The 19,038-nt window shown below is 45.9% G+C and overlaps 1 protein-coding gene across 8 annotated transcripts in view; it reads left to right on the top strand.

The window, feature by feature from the left end:
• Positions 1–19,038, top strand: part of LOC113245911 (protein HIRA) — an 88,130-nt gene that overhangs the window by 56,898 nt on the left and 12,194 nt on the right. For 7 of the 8 annotated variants that reach the window (XM_026486260.4, XM_044379503.3, XM_044379504.3 and 4 more), the window contains 9 exons: positions 8,171–8,375; positions 8,745–8,849; positions 10,086–10,234; positions 11,423–11,584; positions 12,184–12,242; positions 12,654–12,759; positions 14,627–14,749; positions 15,250–15,413; positions 17,555–17,643. In XM_026486260.4, coding sequence (XP_026342045.1) covers positions 8,171–8,375; positions 8,745–8,849; positions 10,086–10,234; positions 11,423–11,584; positions 12,184–12,242; positions 12,654–12,759; positions 14,627–14,749; positions 15,250–15,413; positions 17,555–17,643 — 1,162 coding nt within the window. The remainder of the gene's footprint in view (positions 1–8,170; positions 8,376–8,744; positions 8,850–10,085; positions 10,235–11,422; positions 11,585–12,183; positions 12,243–12,653; positions 12,760–14,626; positions 14,750–15,249; positions 15,414–17,554; positions 17,644–19,038) is intronic. The other variant, XM_026486261.4, reaches the window with a different exon arrangement.

The raw sequence follows: 19,038 nt of genomic DNA, 5'->3' as shown, positions 1-19,038 counted from the left end.
CAATCATAAAATACAATCTACAGCACGAATGAACCTTGAAAACATGCTGAGTGAAAGAAACCAATCCTGGATATCTCATATTCTGTGATTCCATTTATAGAAAATGTCCAGAATGGCAACATCTATGGAAATACAAAGGAGATTAGTGGCTTCCCAAGCTGTGGTGAATGGGAGAATTGGTTGGGGGGAATGGTTATAACCAAGAGGTATAGCGTTTCTTTTTGAGATGATGAAAGTATTCTGAAATTGCTGTAGTGATTGTTGCACAACTTTGTGAAGACACCAAGAACTATTGAATTGTATACTTTAAGTTCATGAGTTGTATGGTATGTGGGTTACATCTCAGTAAAGCTATTACCAAAAATAAATGCATTACACACATAGCATACATACATACATGTACACATACACATATACACAGATTGCAATGGAGAAGTGCAAGAAAATGCATGAGATACTGACTATGTTTCTATGTCAGCAGCACCTAGGACTTCTAAGTGGAGTTTTTTATAGGCTTTTGTTTTGAAAACTTCCAAACCTTCAGCAACATTAAACATCTTTGTACCCTTCACCTAGATTCACCAGTTTTTGTCACTTTCACCAGTTTTGATTTTACTTTTACTCTACAACACCCATGATGGAAACACAACACTTCTCTCCTTCCTGCTGTGAGTCACTTCCTAAGCAAGGATGTTCTCTCACATAATCACATTCCATTATCACCCTCTAGTAGGTATTTAGTCCTACACTTTAAAGGTTTTTTTTTTAATTTTATGAAGTACTGTCCATCATTTAGAGTTTTCTTTTTGTGTTATACAGCTGTATGTGTTTTGACAAATGCATAATGTCTTGTGTCCAGCATTATAGCATCAGTATAGCATACAGTATAGCACAGTAATTTCACCTAAGTATCCCTTGTACTTTAGCTATTCATCCCTCCCTTCCTCTTCCCTGAACACCTGACAATCACTGAACTTTTTACTGCCTCCAAAGTTTTGCCTTTTCCAGAATGTTGTATAACTGGAATCATACCGTATATACCCTTTTCTGATGGGTGTGTTTCACTTAGCAATGTAATGTTCTTACATGCATTTTCATGGTTTGATAGCTCATTTCTTTTTATTACCAACTAATATTCCATTGTATGGATAAACCATAGTTTATCCATTCCCCCTTTGAAGGACACCTTGATTGCTTCCATTTTGGGGAAGTTATGTATAAACATTATATAAAGTTGCTGTGAACATTCATGTGTAGGTTTTTTTGTGAATAAATATATTCAGCTCAGTTGGGCAAATACCTAGGAGTGCAGTCGCTAGGTTGTGTGATGAGACTAGGTTTAGCTTTGTAAGAAACTGCCAGACTGTCTTTCGCAATGACTGCATTTCCACCAACAATGAATGAGTTCCTTTGATCCACATCCTTGTCCACATTTGTTATAAGTTTTTTAGATTTTAGCCCTTCTAATAAGTGTTGAGTGATCTCTTACTGCTTTTATTTTCAGTTCCCTGATTTTCACTTCTAATGTTGACCATCTTTTCATATGCTTATTAGCCAACTGGATCTTCTTTGGTGAGGTGCCTGTTTAGATCTTTTTATTTTTTAGGTTAGGTTGCTTGTTTTCTTACTGTCAAGTTCTATAAATTCTTTATATATTTTGGATACAAATCCTTACTCAGATAATGTGATTTGCAAATACTGTCTTCCGGTCTTTGTCTTTTCTTTTCACAGTGTGTTAGAGCAGAAATTTCTAATGTTAATGAAGTCCTATTGAACCAAGTTTTTTCTGTCATGGATCATGCTTTTGGTATTGTACCAAACACCCATTGCCAGTATGGTCAATAATATTGTAATAGCTTTGTATGGTGACAGACGGTAACTACACTTAACCGTGGTAAGCACTGTAATGTAAAAAATAAGTAAATTTGCCAAACCCAGGCTCATCTAGACTTCCTACCATGTTTTCTTCTAAGTTCTCCTTTTATAAAAGGTTTGCGTTTTACACTTAGATATATGATCCATTTTGAGTTAATTTTTGCGGGAGATGTAAGGTATGTGTCTAGATTCCATTTTTGCATGTGCTTGTCCAGTTGTTTCAGCATCATTTGTTGAAAAGACTATCCTTTCTATGCCTTTGCCTTAATCAAACATCACTTGATTATATTTATATGGATCTATTTATAGGTCTTTTATCTTTCCATATAAACTTTAGAATCAGTTTTTCAATATATACAATATAATTTCCTGGGACTTTTATTGGGATTCCATTTAATCTCTAGATCAAGTTATGAAAAATTGACATCTTAACAATATTGAGTCTTCTGGGGCGCCTGGGTGGCTCAGTTGGTTAAGCGTCTGCCTTCAACTCAGGTTATGATCTCAGGGTCCTGGGATTGATCCCCGCATCAGGCTTCCTGTTCAGTGCAGAGTCTGCTTCTCCCTCTGCCTCTGCTCCTCCCCCTGCTGGTGCGCTATCTCTCTCTCTCTCTCTCTCTCTCTCTCTCTCAAATAAATAAATAAAATCTTTAAAAAAATAAACTTTAAAAAATACATATTGAGTCTTCTTATCCATAAACATAGAATATGTCTATCTATGTAGATCTCTGATTTCTTTCATCAGAGTTTTGTAGTTTTCCTCATATGGAATTTAGACATATTTTGTTAGATTTATATCTAATTATTTCATTTTTTGATGCTAATGTAAATAGTATTGTTTAGAATTTCAAATACCAGTTCATTACTAGTATGTAGAAAAGCAAATTGACATTTGAATATTAACTTTATATCCTACAGTCTTGCCATAATTGCTTATTAGTTCCATTTTTTGTTTTTGTCTTTGATTCTTTGACATTTTCTACAAAGACAGTTATGTCATCTGCAAATAAAGACAATTTTCTTTCTCCTCCCAGTCTTTATGCCTTTTATTTCTTTCTCTTAACTTACTGCATTAGCTAGGATTTCTAGTACTATAGTAAATAGAAGTAGTGAGAGGGAACATCCTTGCCTTCTCAGTCTTATGGGAAAGCATCTAGTGTCTCACCATTGAGTATCATGTTAGCTATAGGTCTTTTTGTGAATATCCTTTATCAAATTGAGGAAATTCTCCTCTAATCCTGGTTTGCTAAGAACCAGGATTTTTTTTTATCATGAATGGATGTTGGGTTTTGTCAGATGCCTTTTCTGCATCTGTTTGTATGATGGTAAGACTTTTCTTCTCTAGCTTTATTAGATGTGATGTATTACATGAATCACTTCGAATGTTGAGCTAGTATGCATATCTGGAGTAAATACCATTTGGTTGTTGTATATAATTCTTATACATTGTTGGATTCAATTTGCCAGTATTTTGTTGAAGATTTTTGCATCTATGTGCATGAGAGATAACTGGCCTATAGTTTTTTTTTTTTCCTTGTAATATCAGTATCTGGTTTTTGTATTTAGGTAATGCTTGCCCCATGGGTGTTAGGATTTATTTCCTCTTCTTCTCTTTTCTAGAATATATTGTAGAGAGTTGGTATAATTTCTTCCTTAAATATTTGGTAGAATTCACCAGTAAAACTCTCTGGGCCTGGTACTTTTTTTTCTCAGAAGATTGTTAATTGTTGATTCATTTTCTTTAATAGGCCTATTCAGATTAGATATTTTTCCTTGTGTGAGTTTTAGTTGATTGTTTTTTTTTATTATGTTCAGTTAACCACTGTATAGTACATCATTAGTTTTTGATGTAGTGTTCAGTGATTCATTAGTTACATATAACATCCAGTGCATATCACAACATGTGCCCTCCTTAATACCCATCACCCTGTTACCCCCTCCCCCCGTGCTTCTCCCCTCTGAAACCCTCAGTTTGTTTCCCGGGGTCCATAGTCTCTCATGGTTCATCTGGTTTCACTCATATGTGGAACATAAACAATAGCATGGAGGACCACAGGGGAAGGGAGGGAAATCTGAAAGGGGAGAAATCAGAGAGAGAGTTGATTGTTTTTTGTTTTTGTTTTTTTCTTCAAAGAACTGGTCCATTTCATCAAAGTTATCCAATCTGTGGGTTTAGAATTATTCATAATATTTCTCTCTGTTCCTTTTATTGCCCATGGGAGCAGTAGTGAAGGCCCCTTTTGCATTTCTGACATTAGTGATTTGTGTCCTCTCTTTTTTTCTTGATTAGCCTGGCTACAAGTTTATTTATTTTATTGCTCTTTTCAAAGAACTAGCTTTTTATTTCATCGATTTTTCTCTGTTGTTTTCCTGTTTTGAATTTCATGGATTTCTGCTCTAATTTTTATTATTTATTTTTTTCTCCTTGCTTTATATTATTTTGCTTATTGTTGCTTTACTATTATATTACTGCATTGTTATTTATTATTTATTTGCTTCTGCTTGCTCATCTTTTTCTAGTTCCTGAAGGTAAAGTTTAAGTTTTTCATTTCAGGTCTTTCTTCTTTTCTAAAATATGCATTCTCGGGGAGCCTGGGTGGCTCAGTTGGGTAAGCAACCAACTCTTGATTTGGGCTCAGGTCATGATCTCAGAGTTGGGAGATTGAGCCCCACATCAGGATCTATGCTCATCAGGGAGTCTGCTTGAAGATTCCCTCTGCCCTTCCCCCCACTCGCACTCTTGCTCGCTCGCTCTCTCTGAAATAAACATTTAAGAAAAAAATAAAGGGGTGTCTGGGTGGCAGTCAGTTAAGTGTCTAACTCTTGGTTTTGGCTCAGGTGGTGATCTCAGGATCCTGAGATCAAGCCCTGTTTTGGGCTCCACACTCAGTGCAGAGTCTGCTTAATACTCTCTCCCTCTGCCCCTCCCTCCCAAAAATAAACAAATAAATCTTTTAAAAATAATAAAAATAAAATAAAATATATTCTCTGCTATAAATTTCCTTCTAAGCACTGTTTTCACTGCATCCCACAAATTTTGATAAATTACATTTTTGTTTTCATTTAATTAAATATTTTTACATTTTTCTAGAGACTTTTTCTTTGACCATATGTTGTTCAGAAGTGTGTGGTTTAGGGGCGCCTGGGTAGCGCAGTGGTTAAGCATCTGCCTTCGGCTCAGGGCGTGATCCCAGCGTTCTGGGTTCGAGCCCCACATCAGGCTCCTCCACTAGGAGCCTGCTTCTTCCTCTCCCACTCCCCCTGCTGTGTTCCCTCTCTCGCTGGCTGTCTCTCTCTGTCAAATAAATAAATAAATTCTTTAAAAAAAAAAAAAAAAAGAAGTGTGTGGTTTAATCTCCGTTTGGGAGTTTTGCAGGTATCTTTCTGTTACTGTTGTCTAGTTTAATTCTGTTGTGGGCTTAAAGCATACTTTGTATGTTTTTTATCCTTTCAAATTTGTTAGAGTATGTTTTATAACCCAGAATGTGGTCTATCCTAGTGAATATTCCATGTGATCTTGAAAAGAATGTGTATTCTGCTATTATTATATGAAGTATCTTATAAATATCAACTAAATTCAAATGAATGATAGTACTGTTCATTTAATTAATTCCTTATTGATTTTCTGTCTGCTGGATCTGTCAGTTACTGATAGAGGTAAATGGAAATCTCCACTTATAATGGTGGAGTTGTCTAGTTCTCCTTAGGGTTCTATCAGTTTTTGCCACATGTATTTTGATGCTCTGTTGTTAGGCATGTATACATTAAGGATTGCTCTGTCTTCTTGGAAAATTGGCCCTTTTATCATTATGTAATATTCCTCCTTATCCTCAATACTTTTCCTTACTCTGGTGTCCACTTTGAAATTAATATAGCTACTCCCGGTTTTTTTTAAATCGAGTTAGAGTGGCATACAAACATATGCTAGAGAACTGCAAGTTTGGTTCCAGACCACCACAATAAATCGAAGATTGCAGTAAAGCAAGTCAGATGAATTTTTTGGTTTCCCAGTATATGTAAAAGTCGTTTATAACCTATTGTAGTCTATTAAGTGTGCAATAATAGCATTATATCTAAGAAAACAATGTATATACCTTAATGGAAAAAATACTTCATTGCTAAAAAGTGCTAACCATCATCTGAGCTTTCAGCAAGTCATAATCTTTTTGCTGGTGGAGGGTCTTACCTCAATGCTAATGGCTCTTAATGGTTCAGGGTGGTCGTTGCTAAAGGTTGGGGTGGCTGTGGCAACTTTAAGGCACTGAAGTTTGCCACATCGGTCGACTCTTCCTTTTATGAACAGTTTCTCTGTAGCAATGCCATTTATACACAGGAGAACTTCTTTCAGAACTGGATTCAGTCTTCTCAAGGCCTGCCACTGTTTTACAACTAAGTTTATGTAGTATTCTAAATCCTTTGTTGTCTTTTCAACACTCTTTACAGCATCTTCTCCAGGAGTAGATTCCATCTCAAGAAACCACTTTCTCTGCTCCTCCATGAGAAGCAACTTCTCATCCATTCACTTTCGATCATGAGACTGCAGCAATTCAGTCACATCTTCAGGTTCCACTTCTAATTCTAGGTGTCTTGCTATTTCCACCACATCTGCAGTTACTTCCTCCACTGAAGTCTTGAACCCCTGAAAGTCATCCATGAGGGTTGGAATTTACTTCTTCCAAACTCCTGTTCATGTTGCTATTTCGACCCCTTCCTATGAATCTTGAATGTTCTTGGTGGCATCTAGATGATGAATCCTTTCCGGAAGGTTTTCCATTTACTTTGTCCAGATCCATCACAGGAATCACTATGTATGGCAGCTATAGCCTTATAAAAAGTATTTCCTCAGTGATAAGACTTGAAAGTCAAAACTACTCTTGATCCATGGCCTGCAGAACAGATGTTGTGTTAGCAGGCATGAACACAACATTAATTTCATACATCTCTATCAGAACTCTTGGGTGACCAGGTGTATTGGCAATGAAGTAATATTTTTAAAGGAATCTTTTTCTGAGCAGTAGGTCTCAGCGGTGAGCTTAAAATATTTAGTAAACTGTGCTGTAAGCAGATATGCTCTCATCTGGGCTTTGTTGTTCCGCTTACGTAGGGTAAGGCTGGGTAGATTTAGCATAATTCTTAAGGCCCTAGGATTTTTGGAATGGCAAATGAGCATTGCCTTCCACTTAAAAGTCACCAGCTGCATTGGCCCTAACAAGAGAGTCAGCCTGTCCTTTGAAGCCAAGCATTGACTTCTCCTCTCCAGCTGTGAAAGTCCTAGGATAGCTTCTACTTTCAATACAAGGCTGTTTCATGTATACTGAAAATCTGTCGTTTAGTGTAGCCACCTTCACTAATTATCTTAGCTAGATGTTCTCCATAACTTGCTGCAGATTCTGCATTAGCACTGGAAGCTTCACCTTGCACTTTTAGTTATGAAGCTGGCTTCTTTCCTTAAACCTCATGAACCACCCTCTGCTAGCTTCAAACTAGTTATTCTACTCCTGTTATACCAGAGCCCTGTTGAACTGGTGGTGAGGTTTGGGGAGAAGCATTCTATTATCTCGCGATTAAATCTTGTTGTTGTTGGACGGGTAACCCTGGGCTATGACCTTCAGAAGAATTCTTTAGCCTGGGGGGGGCAGGGCACAGAGGCTAGGCTATAGTTAGTTAATTGCCCTGCCGCCAAGTCACACGGGTCTGGTAAAGTAGTTTCCCTTGAAGGCAGGCTTTTGTTAAGGAGAAGGGAATTCTGGGTGTGTTTCAGATGGTCCTTTTTCCCCTCCCCTAGCCCAAAGCACACAGGGTATATTTCCATCCTTGATCTTCACCCATGAGAGCCTGTTAGAGCTCCTGGAGGCAAAACTAACACAAGTGTGGGTACCCTCCTGCCACTGGACCCCCCCAAGAGTTTTGACTTACAAGCCAGCCCACACTCAGCCTTCAGCAATGTACCAGTTACTTGAAGTCTTCCTACCAGTTAGGGCTCCAGGGCCTTCAGCTCCAGGTGAGCTCTGGCTTTGAGTCTTCACCTGGTATCTCCAATTTCCAGGGTGGCAGTTTGCCTTGTGACCTTACTTCTCTGATGAATCCAAGAAAAGTTGTTAATTTTCAGTTTTTCAGCTTTCCTCTTTGAGAATGGGAGTGACAACTTCCAAGCTCTTTGCGTGTTGGAGCAGAAACCAGAAGTCGGTTTTTACTATTCTTATTTATTAACTTTTGGTGATGAGTATGGATTTTATTAATTATTATAAACTTAATAGTCATATGGAGTAGGCCATGGATGTCTGTGTTTGTGCAGGTTGAAAGAGCAGAACCTTGTGAAAGAGCTGAGGCCCCGGGACCTCCTGGAGAGCAGCAGTGACAGCGACGAAAAGGTCCCTGTGGCCAAGCCCTCCTCGCTGTCCAAGCGAAAACTGGAGCTTGAGGTGGAAACAGTGGAAAAGAAGAAAAAAGGGCGGCCTCGGAAGGACTCTCGGCTCATGCCTATGTCTCTGTCTGTCCAGGTGAGGCCAGCAGGCCCATGCAGTCTCCCCCAGCCCACCTCATGAGCTCAGTGCCAGAATCCGCACGTGCCCGAGTGTGATAAGAGAGGCCGTGAATGCAACTGTGTGCCTCATCAGTGTGGGAACAGTTGGCATAGACGTGCAGGCCCCCACATCTGTCCTCAGCCCATTCAGATCCTTGAGCAGTTCCCCGGGGTCAGCTCATCTGGAAAGTGGGGGTCTTTATAGCATTCATCTGCACTTTCACCCTCACAGAGTAGGCGGAAATGCCTGGGGAACTGGCCTGGCCTCGCCACTGGGTGACTCACCTTTACCTGACGTTGCCCTACGGTGCTGGGGCGGGGCTCAGAGACATTTCTGCTCTTGCAGTCCCCAGCTGCCCTGACCGCAGAGAAGGACGCCGTGTGTTTGTCTGTACCAGCACCTGCACTGAAACTGCCCATGCCAGGCCCCCAGAGAGCATTCACCCTCCAGGTGAGCAGGCTTCCTACCTCTGCACACTCTCTCCACCCTCCCCCTCTGTGTAAACCCTGAATTGTCACTGACTTAGTGCTGCTTTTCTCCATCACTTTCTGGGGGAAGTTGTAGTTAATCAGGGCCAGATCACTAGCCTCTTGCCCGGGGGCTTCCTTGTTGCCTCCACCTCACATTTCTCTCCTCTATAGTTTGCTCTTACAGTCCTGCTGCCATCTTCTGGATGGCCAGCTCCTTCAAAACTTGTCTCAGATATTCCTTCTGGAAGCCTCCTTGAACTCCACACTCAGCCCTGGGCACCCTCAGGCTTGGTGCAGTTGGACTGCATGGTAAGGGCCTATCTCCTAACCAGCTTGCTGGCCCTGTCCCCTTCCCAGGACCCAGCAGAGTCGTCATCAGGGCTATTTGAGTTCTTGGAGTAGAAGCTTATGACCATGTGCTTGTTCAAAACACAGCTCTAGAACAAAGAATCCTTTATGCCTAGAGGCCTTCCATTCATTCCGTCTAGCACCTGACCTTGGACATGCCATAGGTTCATGCCTGTTGCTCCTCAGCTCAGGTGCACATTCTCAGGAAACCTAGGACCCCACATGCAGGTCACTTTCCACTGGGCACACACTGCCCCAGGCAGGCTGTTCCTCATGGGACACCAGAGAGCCAATGGCAGCCCTTTCCACTACAAGTCTTTCTGGGCCTAAGGATAGGGACCTGCATCGTTTGTTCCTGTTGCTGTTGTGCATGGAGACAGACAACCCCCTTCCAAACTCTAGCCACGGCTGCCCCCACCCCCCACCCAGGACCTTTACCACTGAGTGCTGCTTGGGGCTGTTCTTGGTTTCCGGGGGTCAATGAAGGGGCCTATCTCCTAGTCATATCCAACCCTCTACCCCAGCTCACCCACTTTTGTGGCCACACGAGTGCAAACTGTTGAGCTGTTCTGCCTGGGTTTTCCATATGAGGATATCCAGTCTGTCAGCTCCTTAGGCATGAGAGATGAGGCTGAGCAAGCTCCCAGCCCTCTCCCTGCCCCAGGGGCCACACATCCAGCTGCCTGGCCTTCTTGTCCCACCCTGTTACTGCACACAGCACCACCCTACTGTTTACCCGCCAGTTCTGTCTGCCTCTCTGTCTTCCTCCTGCTTTGGGGACTCTGATCATCTCACCTGTCACATGACCCAAGTCTCAGTGGACCCATCATCACCTGAAAAGACATTGTGTTTGTTTTCCTCCGCCCAGGTGAGCTCCGATCCCTCAATGTACATTGAGGTGGAGAATGAAGTGACTGCCGTGGGGGGTGTGAAGCTAAGTCGTTTGAAGTGTAACCGGGAAGGGAAGGAGTGGGAGACGGTACTCACCAGCCGGATCCTCACTGCTGCCGGCAGCTGGTAAGGGCAAGGGTCTTTGCCTAGCCCAGCTTTTAATGTCAGGCAAGCACCATGTGCTGTGCTGTGTGACCCTGTTACTGTCTGAGGCAGGAGGCATTGCCCTACATGCTAGCTTCCACAGAAGCCTGTACCATGCCTTGGCCTAGGCTAAGAATGTGCATATCTTTTCAGTCCCCACAAGACCAAATAACATCATTATCACCATCGTGTCATAGGTGGGGAAACTGTCTTAGAGGGTCAATCAAGGCAGGATTTCCACCCAGATGTTCTGATTTCCTTATCTGGCCAGATTGCTGAAGTCTCAGGTTCCAGGCTGACCTCTGCCCGGCTCTCTCTGACATGGGATGATTCTTTCTCTGGACCCCAGATTCTCATCTAGGGAAGTCAGGATGGATTTCTGATTGTCCTGTGAGACCCCAGCCCAGCCCTCTCCATATTCTGCCCTTTGAGGGGAGAACTTTAGTCCCCTGTGTCTTCCCATGGACTTCCAGGCCACAATCCCCTAGGACTGTTTTGACATATGCTTGATCTGGAAAGAGGACCAGCATTTTCCTCAGGTGCCTGTTGAGGCATAGGGCCTCCAGTCAGGACCATGGATTTGATACTCTTAAAAGGATTTTACAAAGATAATTGGCTTAGATACAGTCACTTTAACTAGACCCTTAATCAGTTATCATGAGGCTACATGTAAAATGCTTTCATAGTGTCTGTGAGTACTTGGCCTTCCATCTTAGGTCAAGGTTCCCATGGGCCCTGAGTGAGTGCATGGTGTTGCACCTAGAAGGAACCATCATTCTGTACCTCCTTTTCATTCTCTGCCAAGATGAGCAAACTGAACTTCCCGATCCCAGGCACCCACAAAGGGCAAATAGACCTGTGTGCTGGGTGTTGCTGTGGGCTCCCCCCTGGATTAGCATTAGTGTGAGCTCAGAAAAGCTCAAGCAGCCCCTGAAAGGAAAGAGGACACATTCTCTTTAATCAGACGTCTCGTTTAGGCTAGGCTGTGTCGGCCCTGCTGCCCCGGTCCTTGGACAAGCCCTTGCCTGCCTCTCCCTTTGCGGCACCTGCTCAGAGGAAGACCGCAGCAGGCACGGGGCAGGCACAGAGGGAAGGCTCTGCATTTCAAGGCTGCTGCCTCTGCCATAGCTCACGATGATCATGACTCCTGTCCCCTTTCTGCCTTTTCAGTGACGTGGTATGTGTCGCCTGTGAAAAGAGGATGCTGTCCGTGTTCTCCGCCTGTGGTCGCCGCCTCCTCCCTCCCATCCTCCTGCCGTCCCCAATCTCCACTTTGCACTGCACGGGCTCCTATGTCATGGCGCTCACTGCTGCAGCCACGTTGTCTGTCTGGTGAGAGGCAGGCCCAGGGTGGGGCGGGCTCCAAGCTGGATGGGATGGGGCTGTGCAGGTCCCCTCTCACTACAGGGGTAGGGAGGCAGCAAAGGAGGTCACTCAACAGACATGTCCTTTGGCCCTGCTGACCTGGGCATCTTAACGCCCAAGGCACCCTGAGCAGTTAGTCACACATTGCTTGTGATAGCCACCGACGTTGGGGGAGGGAGAGTATGCAATGGAAGTGGCGCAGGGTGCCTGACCCTGCTGTCGTCCTTATAGCAGCAAACCTCATGACAGATCACAGTGCCTAATTGCATGTGCCAGGGTCCAGAAAGGGGATCTCAGCTGCCAGAGCATGGCCACGCTTCTCCCCAAATTGGTATGGTGTTAGTGGCAGACCCCACTACTCTGTTGCCTAGGCCCTCTGCCATAGACGTGTGCAGGGATAGCATATGACACATGGGGAGTGGAAGCCACTTCCAGCGCAGAACCCCTCTCCTGGAAGCAAAGGTTGGGTGTGTACCAGGGACCATGGAGTGGGGTCTGATCACCGAGGCACATTCTAATGCTTTTACCCCAGTTGCAGAGTAAGCTGTTCCCTGTCTCCCTCCTAGGGATGTTCACAGACAGGTGGTTGTGGTGAAAGAAGAATCTCTACACTCCATTTTAGCAGGTAACCTCAGCAGTAGACCACCCCTTTTTCCCTGGGGTGGGGACAGGGCATGCCAGGGCAGGGCAGCTTGGGTGTCTGACGTGAAAGCACCCTTTTCATCCTAGATGGAGAACCAAGCTCTGGGCCCAGCCCGAGGCATTTCGTGTTATAGGGGATGTCATTATGTTGTAGGGAGATGCATTCTCTCCAGGGGCATATTTGAATGGATCCCTGAGAGGTGACGAACAGCCTATGGATGGCAGTGAGACCAGTATGCGCAGAGTAGAGCAGTGACTGCCTAGTTATGCGTCAGTGTTAAGACACCTGTTGCTGGGACTGTGGGAGCCGTGGTTTGTATTTCTACTTAGGTGCATCTGTGGGCATCTGCTGATCAGAACGTACCCAGAACCCATTCTTGTGCTGTCTCCCCAGGAAGTGACATGACAGTGTCACAGATCTTGCTGACACAGCATGGAATCCCAGTGATGAACCTGTCTGATGGGAAGGCATACTGCTTTAATCCATCACTTTCTACATGGTAAGTAAGCCAGCTCCTGGCCCTGCCCTTCTGGGAGTGTCCATCTAAGCTGGAACAAAAGCAGTCAGGCCTCCCTGGCCCGGCTTCAAGCCCTGGAGTAGATGCCATGGTGGCAGCCCTGCTGGGCTCTGTCCACTAGAGAAGAAAGAGCTCAAACCCATCAGTACAGGCCCTGTCCCTGTGGGCAAGGGTGCTTTCCTTCCAATACACTGTTTTCTGGGCTCACTTTATTTGGAACAAGCATTTGAAAATTCTTATGGTTGTCGACACACATTTCCAGCCTCGTCTCCTTAGCCATTGTCAGCCTAGGTGACTTGGCTTCACAACAACTTCACCACCATTCCTCAATTTTTGTAGCTTAGCAGGAGCTAAGTAGCACTTCTGGCTGACTTTGTGAATTAGTAAGGTTGCACAGTCACTCACCATGTGTCATGGTCCGTGTCTTTCCTCAGCCCGTTTTAGAGTTTGGAGCCCATCTCTGTGTTTGTAAAATCTTTTTTACAAGATTTTACAAAATTCTTACAAGATTTTAATCCAGACGTGTGAAGTGTGTACATTGTGTACAGCTAGTCAGAAATTCTTTTCTTCTGCCTGCACCTTTGATCCTTCATACCTAAACCAGCTGCCTTCCAGCCCTCTTCTGTTAAGAGTTGCCAGGCACAAGTTTATCCTCCCATTGAGATTTCTTTCTTTTTTTTTTTTTTTTTTTTTTTTTTAAGATTTTATTTATTTATTCGACAGAGATAGAGACAGCCAGCGAGAGAGGGAACACAAGCAGGGGGAGTGGGAGAGGAAGAAGCAGGCTCATAGCAGGGGAGCCTGATGTGGGGCTCGATCCCGTAACGCCGGGATCACGCCCTGAGCCGAAGGCAGACGCTTAACCACTGTGCCACCCAGGCGCCCCTGAGATTTCTTTCTTGAGTTAAAAAAAAAAAAAAAAAAAAAAGGCGGGGGCGTAGGCACTGCGCCTGGCTGGCTCAGTCATTAAAGCATGCAACTCTTTATCTCATGGTTGTAATTTCGCACCCCACGTTGGCTGTAGAGATTACTTAAAAATAAAATCTTTGGGGCGCCTGGGTGGCTCAGTCGGTAAGCGTCTGCCTTTGGCTCAGGCGTGATCCCGGTGTTAAGGGATCGAGCCCCACATACAGGCTCCTCCACTGGGAGCCTGCTTCTTCCTCTCCCACCCCCCCCCCCCACTTGTGTTTCCTCTCTCGCTGGCTGTCTCTCTCTCTCTCTGTTAAGTAAATAAATAAAATCTTTTAAAAAAATAAATTAAATCTTAAAAAAAAAAAAAAAACCCTCCCCATTCGCAGCTCTTCCAAGTTGCAAACTTGTGTATTTTATGTGATTACTGTAATAATGGAAACAGGCTGGTTATTTAAGAAGGGAAATGTTGGCTCGGTATTTTACAAAGGCATCCAACTATTTTTAAAGTGTGGCTAGAATGTTTTCAACAAAGATGTGAAAGGTCCAGAGAAGGTGAAGAGCTGACTGCTTGGGATGCTACAGAAGTTCGGGAAGGCTAGAGTCTGGCATTCCTGGAAGCTTCCAAGGGCTGGGCCTTGTGGGCCCCAGGCAAGTGGGCATCCTGTGCACACTTCATACACAGGCCCCTGTCCTCAAGTTCTGAGACCATGGAGTTCAAGTGGTCCCTGAGAGCCCTGTTGATGACCTTCACCGTCACTGATTTTGCCTTATGAAACCTGTCCCCGAGGGCCCTGTGGAGAGAATGCAGTGATACTCAGCCTCTGCTAGCACTCTGGCAGAGAGTCATGTGGTGCCCGCTCCTTGGTGGCCTCACCGCCAGCGTTTCTGGTGGAATGTCTGGTTTTTCTGACCTCTGCTCCTACTGTCGCCTCCCCAGGAACCTGGTTTCTGACAAGCAGGACTCCCTGGCCCAGTGTGCGGACTTCAGGAGCAGCCTGCCTCCCCAGGATGCCATGCTGTGCTCCGGACCTTTAGCCATAGTCCAGGGCCGTGCCTCCACGTAGGTGACCCAAGTGCTGCGGGAGGTGGCCAGGTCATGCAAGCACAGTCCCACCCAGGCCTGCTCTCTGACTGCCCACCCCCTATGCCTAGCTCCTGCTTATTAGCACAAGGAGGCTCAAGGGTGCCAAGGGTTGTGGGCCCACATTGGGTAATATCTCACGGTGCTAGGTCACAAGCCCTGTCACTTCAGGGCACAGATGGCAGTCTGAGGTGCTATGAGTCATGGACACTATGATGGGCAATATTTCGGGTCGGGGGGAGTGAGCTGCTGACCTGTCACCTTGGGCCTAGATAGATGAGGTACAGGGTGGGATACACCTGGGGTGCTAGAGTGGCCAGGAGGCCTGTGGCTGGGACATGGGGATAGGTTAACCAGCATGGAGTCTGACACCTGCCCCTTCACTGGCTCCTCACTGGTGCCCAGGGTGTCGCGGTAGCAGCCTCTTGACCCATGAATTACCCACTGCCTCATGATGTTTGCTCTGCCGGTCTCTGCAGTTCAGGAAGACAGGCAGCCCGGCTCTTCTCCGTGCCTCATGTAGTGCAGCAGGAGACCACCCTGGCCTACCTGGAGAATCAGGTTGCGGCGGCACTCACCCTGCAGTCCAGCCATGAGTACCGCCATTGGCTCCTCCTCTACGCTCGGTACCTTGTGAACGAAGGTGAGGTTTCTGCTGGCCCTTCCATCTTCCTGGGCCTGACTCAATTTCTGTCCCAACATGACCCTCCTGAAAGCCCATGAATCAAGGCAGAGATGCAGTGGCCTAGGGCTCTCTGCAGTCTCCTTCCTCCCAGTCTCCTATGTTGACCCCCAGAGGCCTTGGCCTCCTGCTCCCCCATTAACCAGACAGCGCTCAGCCCCCATCTCTTAGCCTGAACTGTAATTAAGGCAGCTCAGCAGGCATCCAGCCCATTTTAGGCTCTGAGGCCCTGAATCTGGTAGGCCCTGACGGCCAGGAGGATTGGCAGCAGAAGGGGGTGGTGGCACAGGATGCTCAGATAGACATGCTCCAAAGGAGCAGACAAGATGCTCACACTCCTGCCCTCCTTCACACCCTGGGTCTTCAGTGGTCAGCCAGTCACCCCAGGGAAGGGCATCTGGCAGCATCCAGCGAGCCTGCATTTCTCTTCCTCCATGCCCCTCCTGCCCTGGAAGAGCCAGCCTGTCCAGCATCTCCCCATGGCCTTCCAGCCCAGCTTTCCCTGCCAGCACTTCTGTCCCCTCCCCAGTATCTCCCCCACCACCTCCTCTTCCCCTTTTGGCCAGCAGAAAGCTAGGTAAGTTGGAAGAGGTGGCCATCCTGTTCTCAGGGCGACCTCCAGTAAATAGCCTTTCAACTCTTTGCTAGGCAGGTGTGGGGTTGTTTCTTACCAGCCTTCCACCTCCCTGAGCTTGGCCTCCAGGGTTGTGGCTTGGGAACCAACCCTCCCAAAACTGCCTGTGTTACCACGCAACTCTAGGCCTGGTCACAGAATAGCCTTCCCCACAGCCTCTCCTGGCCTTCCTGCTTTGCTTTTGACAACACCCTCCCTATTTTGTTTATAATGTAGAGTACAAAAAAGAGAGAAAAACGTGCTGAACCCCCCTACAAATGTCACTCCCAGAACTCAAACATGTCACATTGCCTCTGATGACATAACTATGTCTATATAAACACATCTGATGATAACAGGCATGGCTGACCAACTTGAAGTCCCTCGCCCCTCTCCAGCAGACTCCAAACATGAGTTTAATTTTCCTCTTCCTGACAAGTCTGCGTGGTTGCCCAGCCTGTGTGGTCACTGACTCTTCTAAATACTCAATCTTCCCAAGCCCATACCTTTGCTGGGGTGCTCCTGTCACATCTGGGCCTCATACCCCATTCCACTGGGGAGACTTCTCCTCTGACTCCTCTAATTTGCTTCATCCTGGGTATTGATCAGGACTCAATCCTGATGCCCTGCACAAAGTCGCCGCCTCCTTGGGGGCCTGCATCAATTTGTGGGATCACTTCTACCACTTGGTTCTCTTTCTCCATCTTCCACACATCTGTTCCTGCGTCCATACACAAGTCACCTCCATTCTCTCTCTGGCTTCCTCGACCATAAAAGGACTCAAATTGTAAAGGGAGACCCCTCTCACTTCTAAAATTCCTCAGATTCCAGCATCACCCTCTTATTTTCTACCCTCATCTTTGGGTGATTTCATCATTCCCTGTGACTTCAGCTGCCGCCAGTGCTGACAGACCCCCAGATTCTGCCACCAGCACTTCTGGCACTCCACATGGCTGTGCCATAATCCATGAGTTGACAGGCCCGTGACTGCTTCTCCTGTCTTCTCCACTCTGTCACCACCTCCTCAGCCTAAATTCATACCCTTGCCATCTCTTACCTCCTGAAGGCTGCCTCCTGACCCTGCTGATCTCCTCTCACTACCAACACGTCTTCTCTGAAACAAACCTGCCTAGCCCACTCCCCTCCTTCCACGATTCCTGTGTTTTCCCATCACCTTGGGGAGTTTGTCCCAGAGCTGGCCACATCTCATTTTTCCCACGGGCCCAGCACACAGAAGGGCTGCTATATTATATGCTGTTGAGGGAGTGGGTTCGTGAGTGAGAGTCTGTCATTATGGATCTCAGTGCCCCAAACTGAGAGACGTGCAAGAGGCATTCTGCCCAAAGCAGGCAATAAAATAAACATTTGTTCAACCTGGTTTGATATACACAACTTAGCATATTCTTGATTTTTTATTTCTTTTTGTAATGTGTTCCTATTTCTGTTTTGTTTTGTTGTTTTGTTTTGTTTTGTTTTTTTCCGTAATTAGGGTTTGAATACCGACTCCGAGAAATATGCAAGGACTTACTGGGTCCGGTTCACTACTCCACTGGAAGCCAGTGGGAGTCAACGGTAGTGGTAGGTGCTGCTTTCATTCTTGCCACAAGAATTCTATCTTGAAAAGTGAAAGTGGAGATGAAAAATAAGCAAAGTGCTTTGAAATTCTTCCCCATTAGACTTCTTGAGCTCACCGCCTTGGGGCCCCAGCGTCAGTGAGAGGATGAGATGCCAGCACTGCACTGCCAGGCAGCAGCTGGGCCCTCGGCATCAGGGGCCTAGGGAGTGCTCAGCCACGCGCGCACCTGTGCTGAGGAGAGTTGCCTGCCGGGGGCTGTGGGTTTGTTCAGTAGAGAAGGTGAAAGAACCTTCCCTGCCTTCATGGAGCTCCCAGTCTGATAGGCAGACAGAAGCAAGGAAGCAATTCAGTCAACAAGATAGTTTTAGACTATGGGTTATACTCTGCCCAGAAATAAGCAGAGCAATCAGATGAGGGTGTCTGGGAATGAGTGGCCAGGGAAGACATCGGAAGGGTCTTTCAGGATTAAACCTAGGGATGAGAATGCTCCAGCTCTGCCGAGACCTGAAGGTCTCCTGGTAGAAGTGATAGTGAGTGCACACCGAGCGTGGTACGTAGAGGCCACTGTGGCTGCAGCATAGTAGGCAAAGGAGAGGTGGTATGAGATGAGGTGAGACAGATGGGCAGGGAGGAGTATTGTGATCTTGTGAGGAGCTGGAGCTTTTAGAGGAGTTTGTAACATGACGTCGGTTAGCAGGGGTGATGTGAACTGACGTAGGAAAGTAGTCAGGGCTTGTTTTCACAGCAGTCCTGGCAATAGACGAAGGTGACTTGGATCGGTGTGATGGCCATGGGGAAGGGAAAGGAGACAGATTCAAGTTGTATTTTGGAGGCAGACCCAACAAGACTTGGTGGGTGGATGGGTGGATATGGAATAGATTAAGAGACAGAGAATAATGAACATGCATACAGTTGCCTCCAAATTTTTTGGCTTGTACATGTGCCTGCTAGTGCCTTGAAAGGAATGGGCTGGTGATGGATGGGGGTTGTGAGTAGAAGTTAGCTTCCCTGCTCCATGCAGTCACTGAGCAAATACTGATGGAGCGCCTGCTCTTGCCAGGCACGGGACAGTGAGCATTGAACAAAGCTAACGTGCCCCACCTTCATAGGTCTACATTCTTGCGCAGAGAAGCAGATCTAAACAGCTGAGCAAGTACATGTATTGTGTTGGTGGGGGTGGGTGCTGTGAACAAACATAAAGTGGCCAGGGGGATACTGGCAGGATGCTATTTTATATTGAATAATCAAGGAAGTCTTACCTAACTGAGCAGAGACCAGAAAAGGTGAGGGGCAAAGCCCCACAGATATTTGGGGGAAGAACATCCAGACAGAGAGAACAGCAAGTCCAAAGGCCCTGAGATGGAAGGGCTTGCAGTGTGAAAGGACTAGCCAAGCAG

The sequence above is a fragment of the Ursus arctos genome, unplaced genomic scaffold (genome assembly GCF_023065955.2).
Source record: "Ursus arctos isolate Adak ecotype North America unplaced genomic scaffold, UrsArc2.0 scaffold_34, whole genome shotgun sequence".
Taxonomy (NCBI): Eukaryota; Metazoa; Chordata; class Mammalia; order Carnivora; family Ursidae; genus Ursus; species Ursus arctos.
This window is presented reverse-complemented; position numbering and strand designations above follow the sequence as displayed.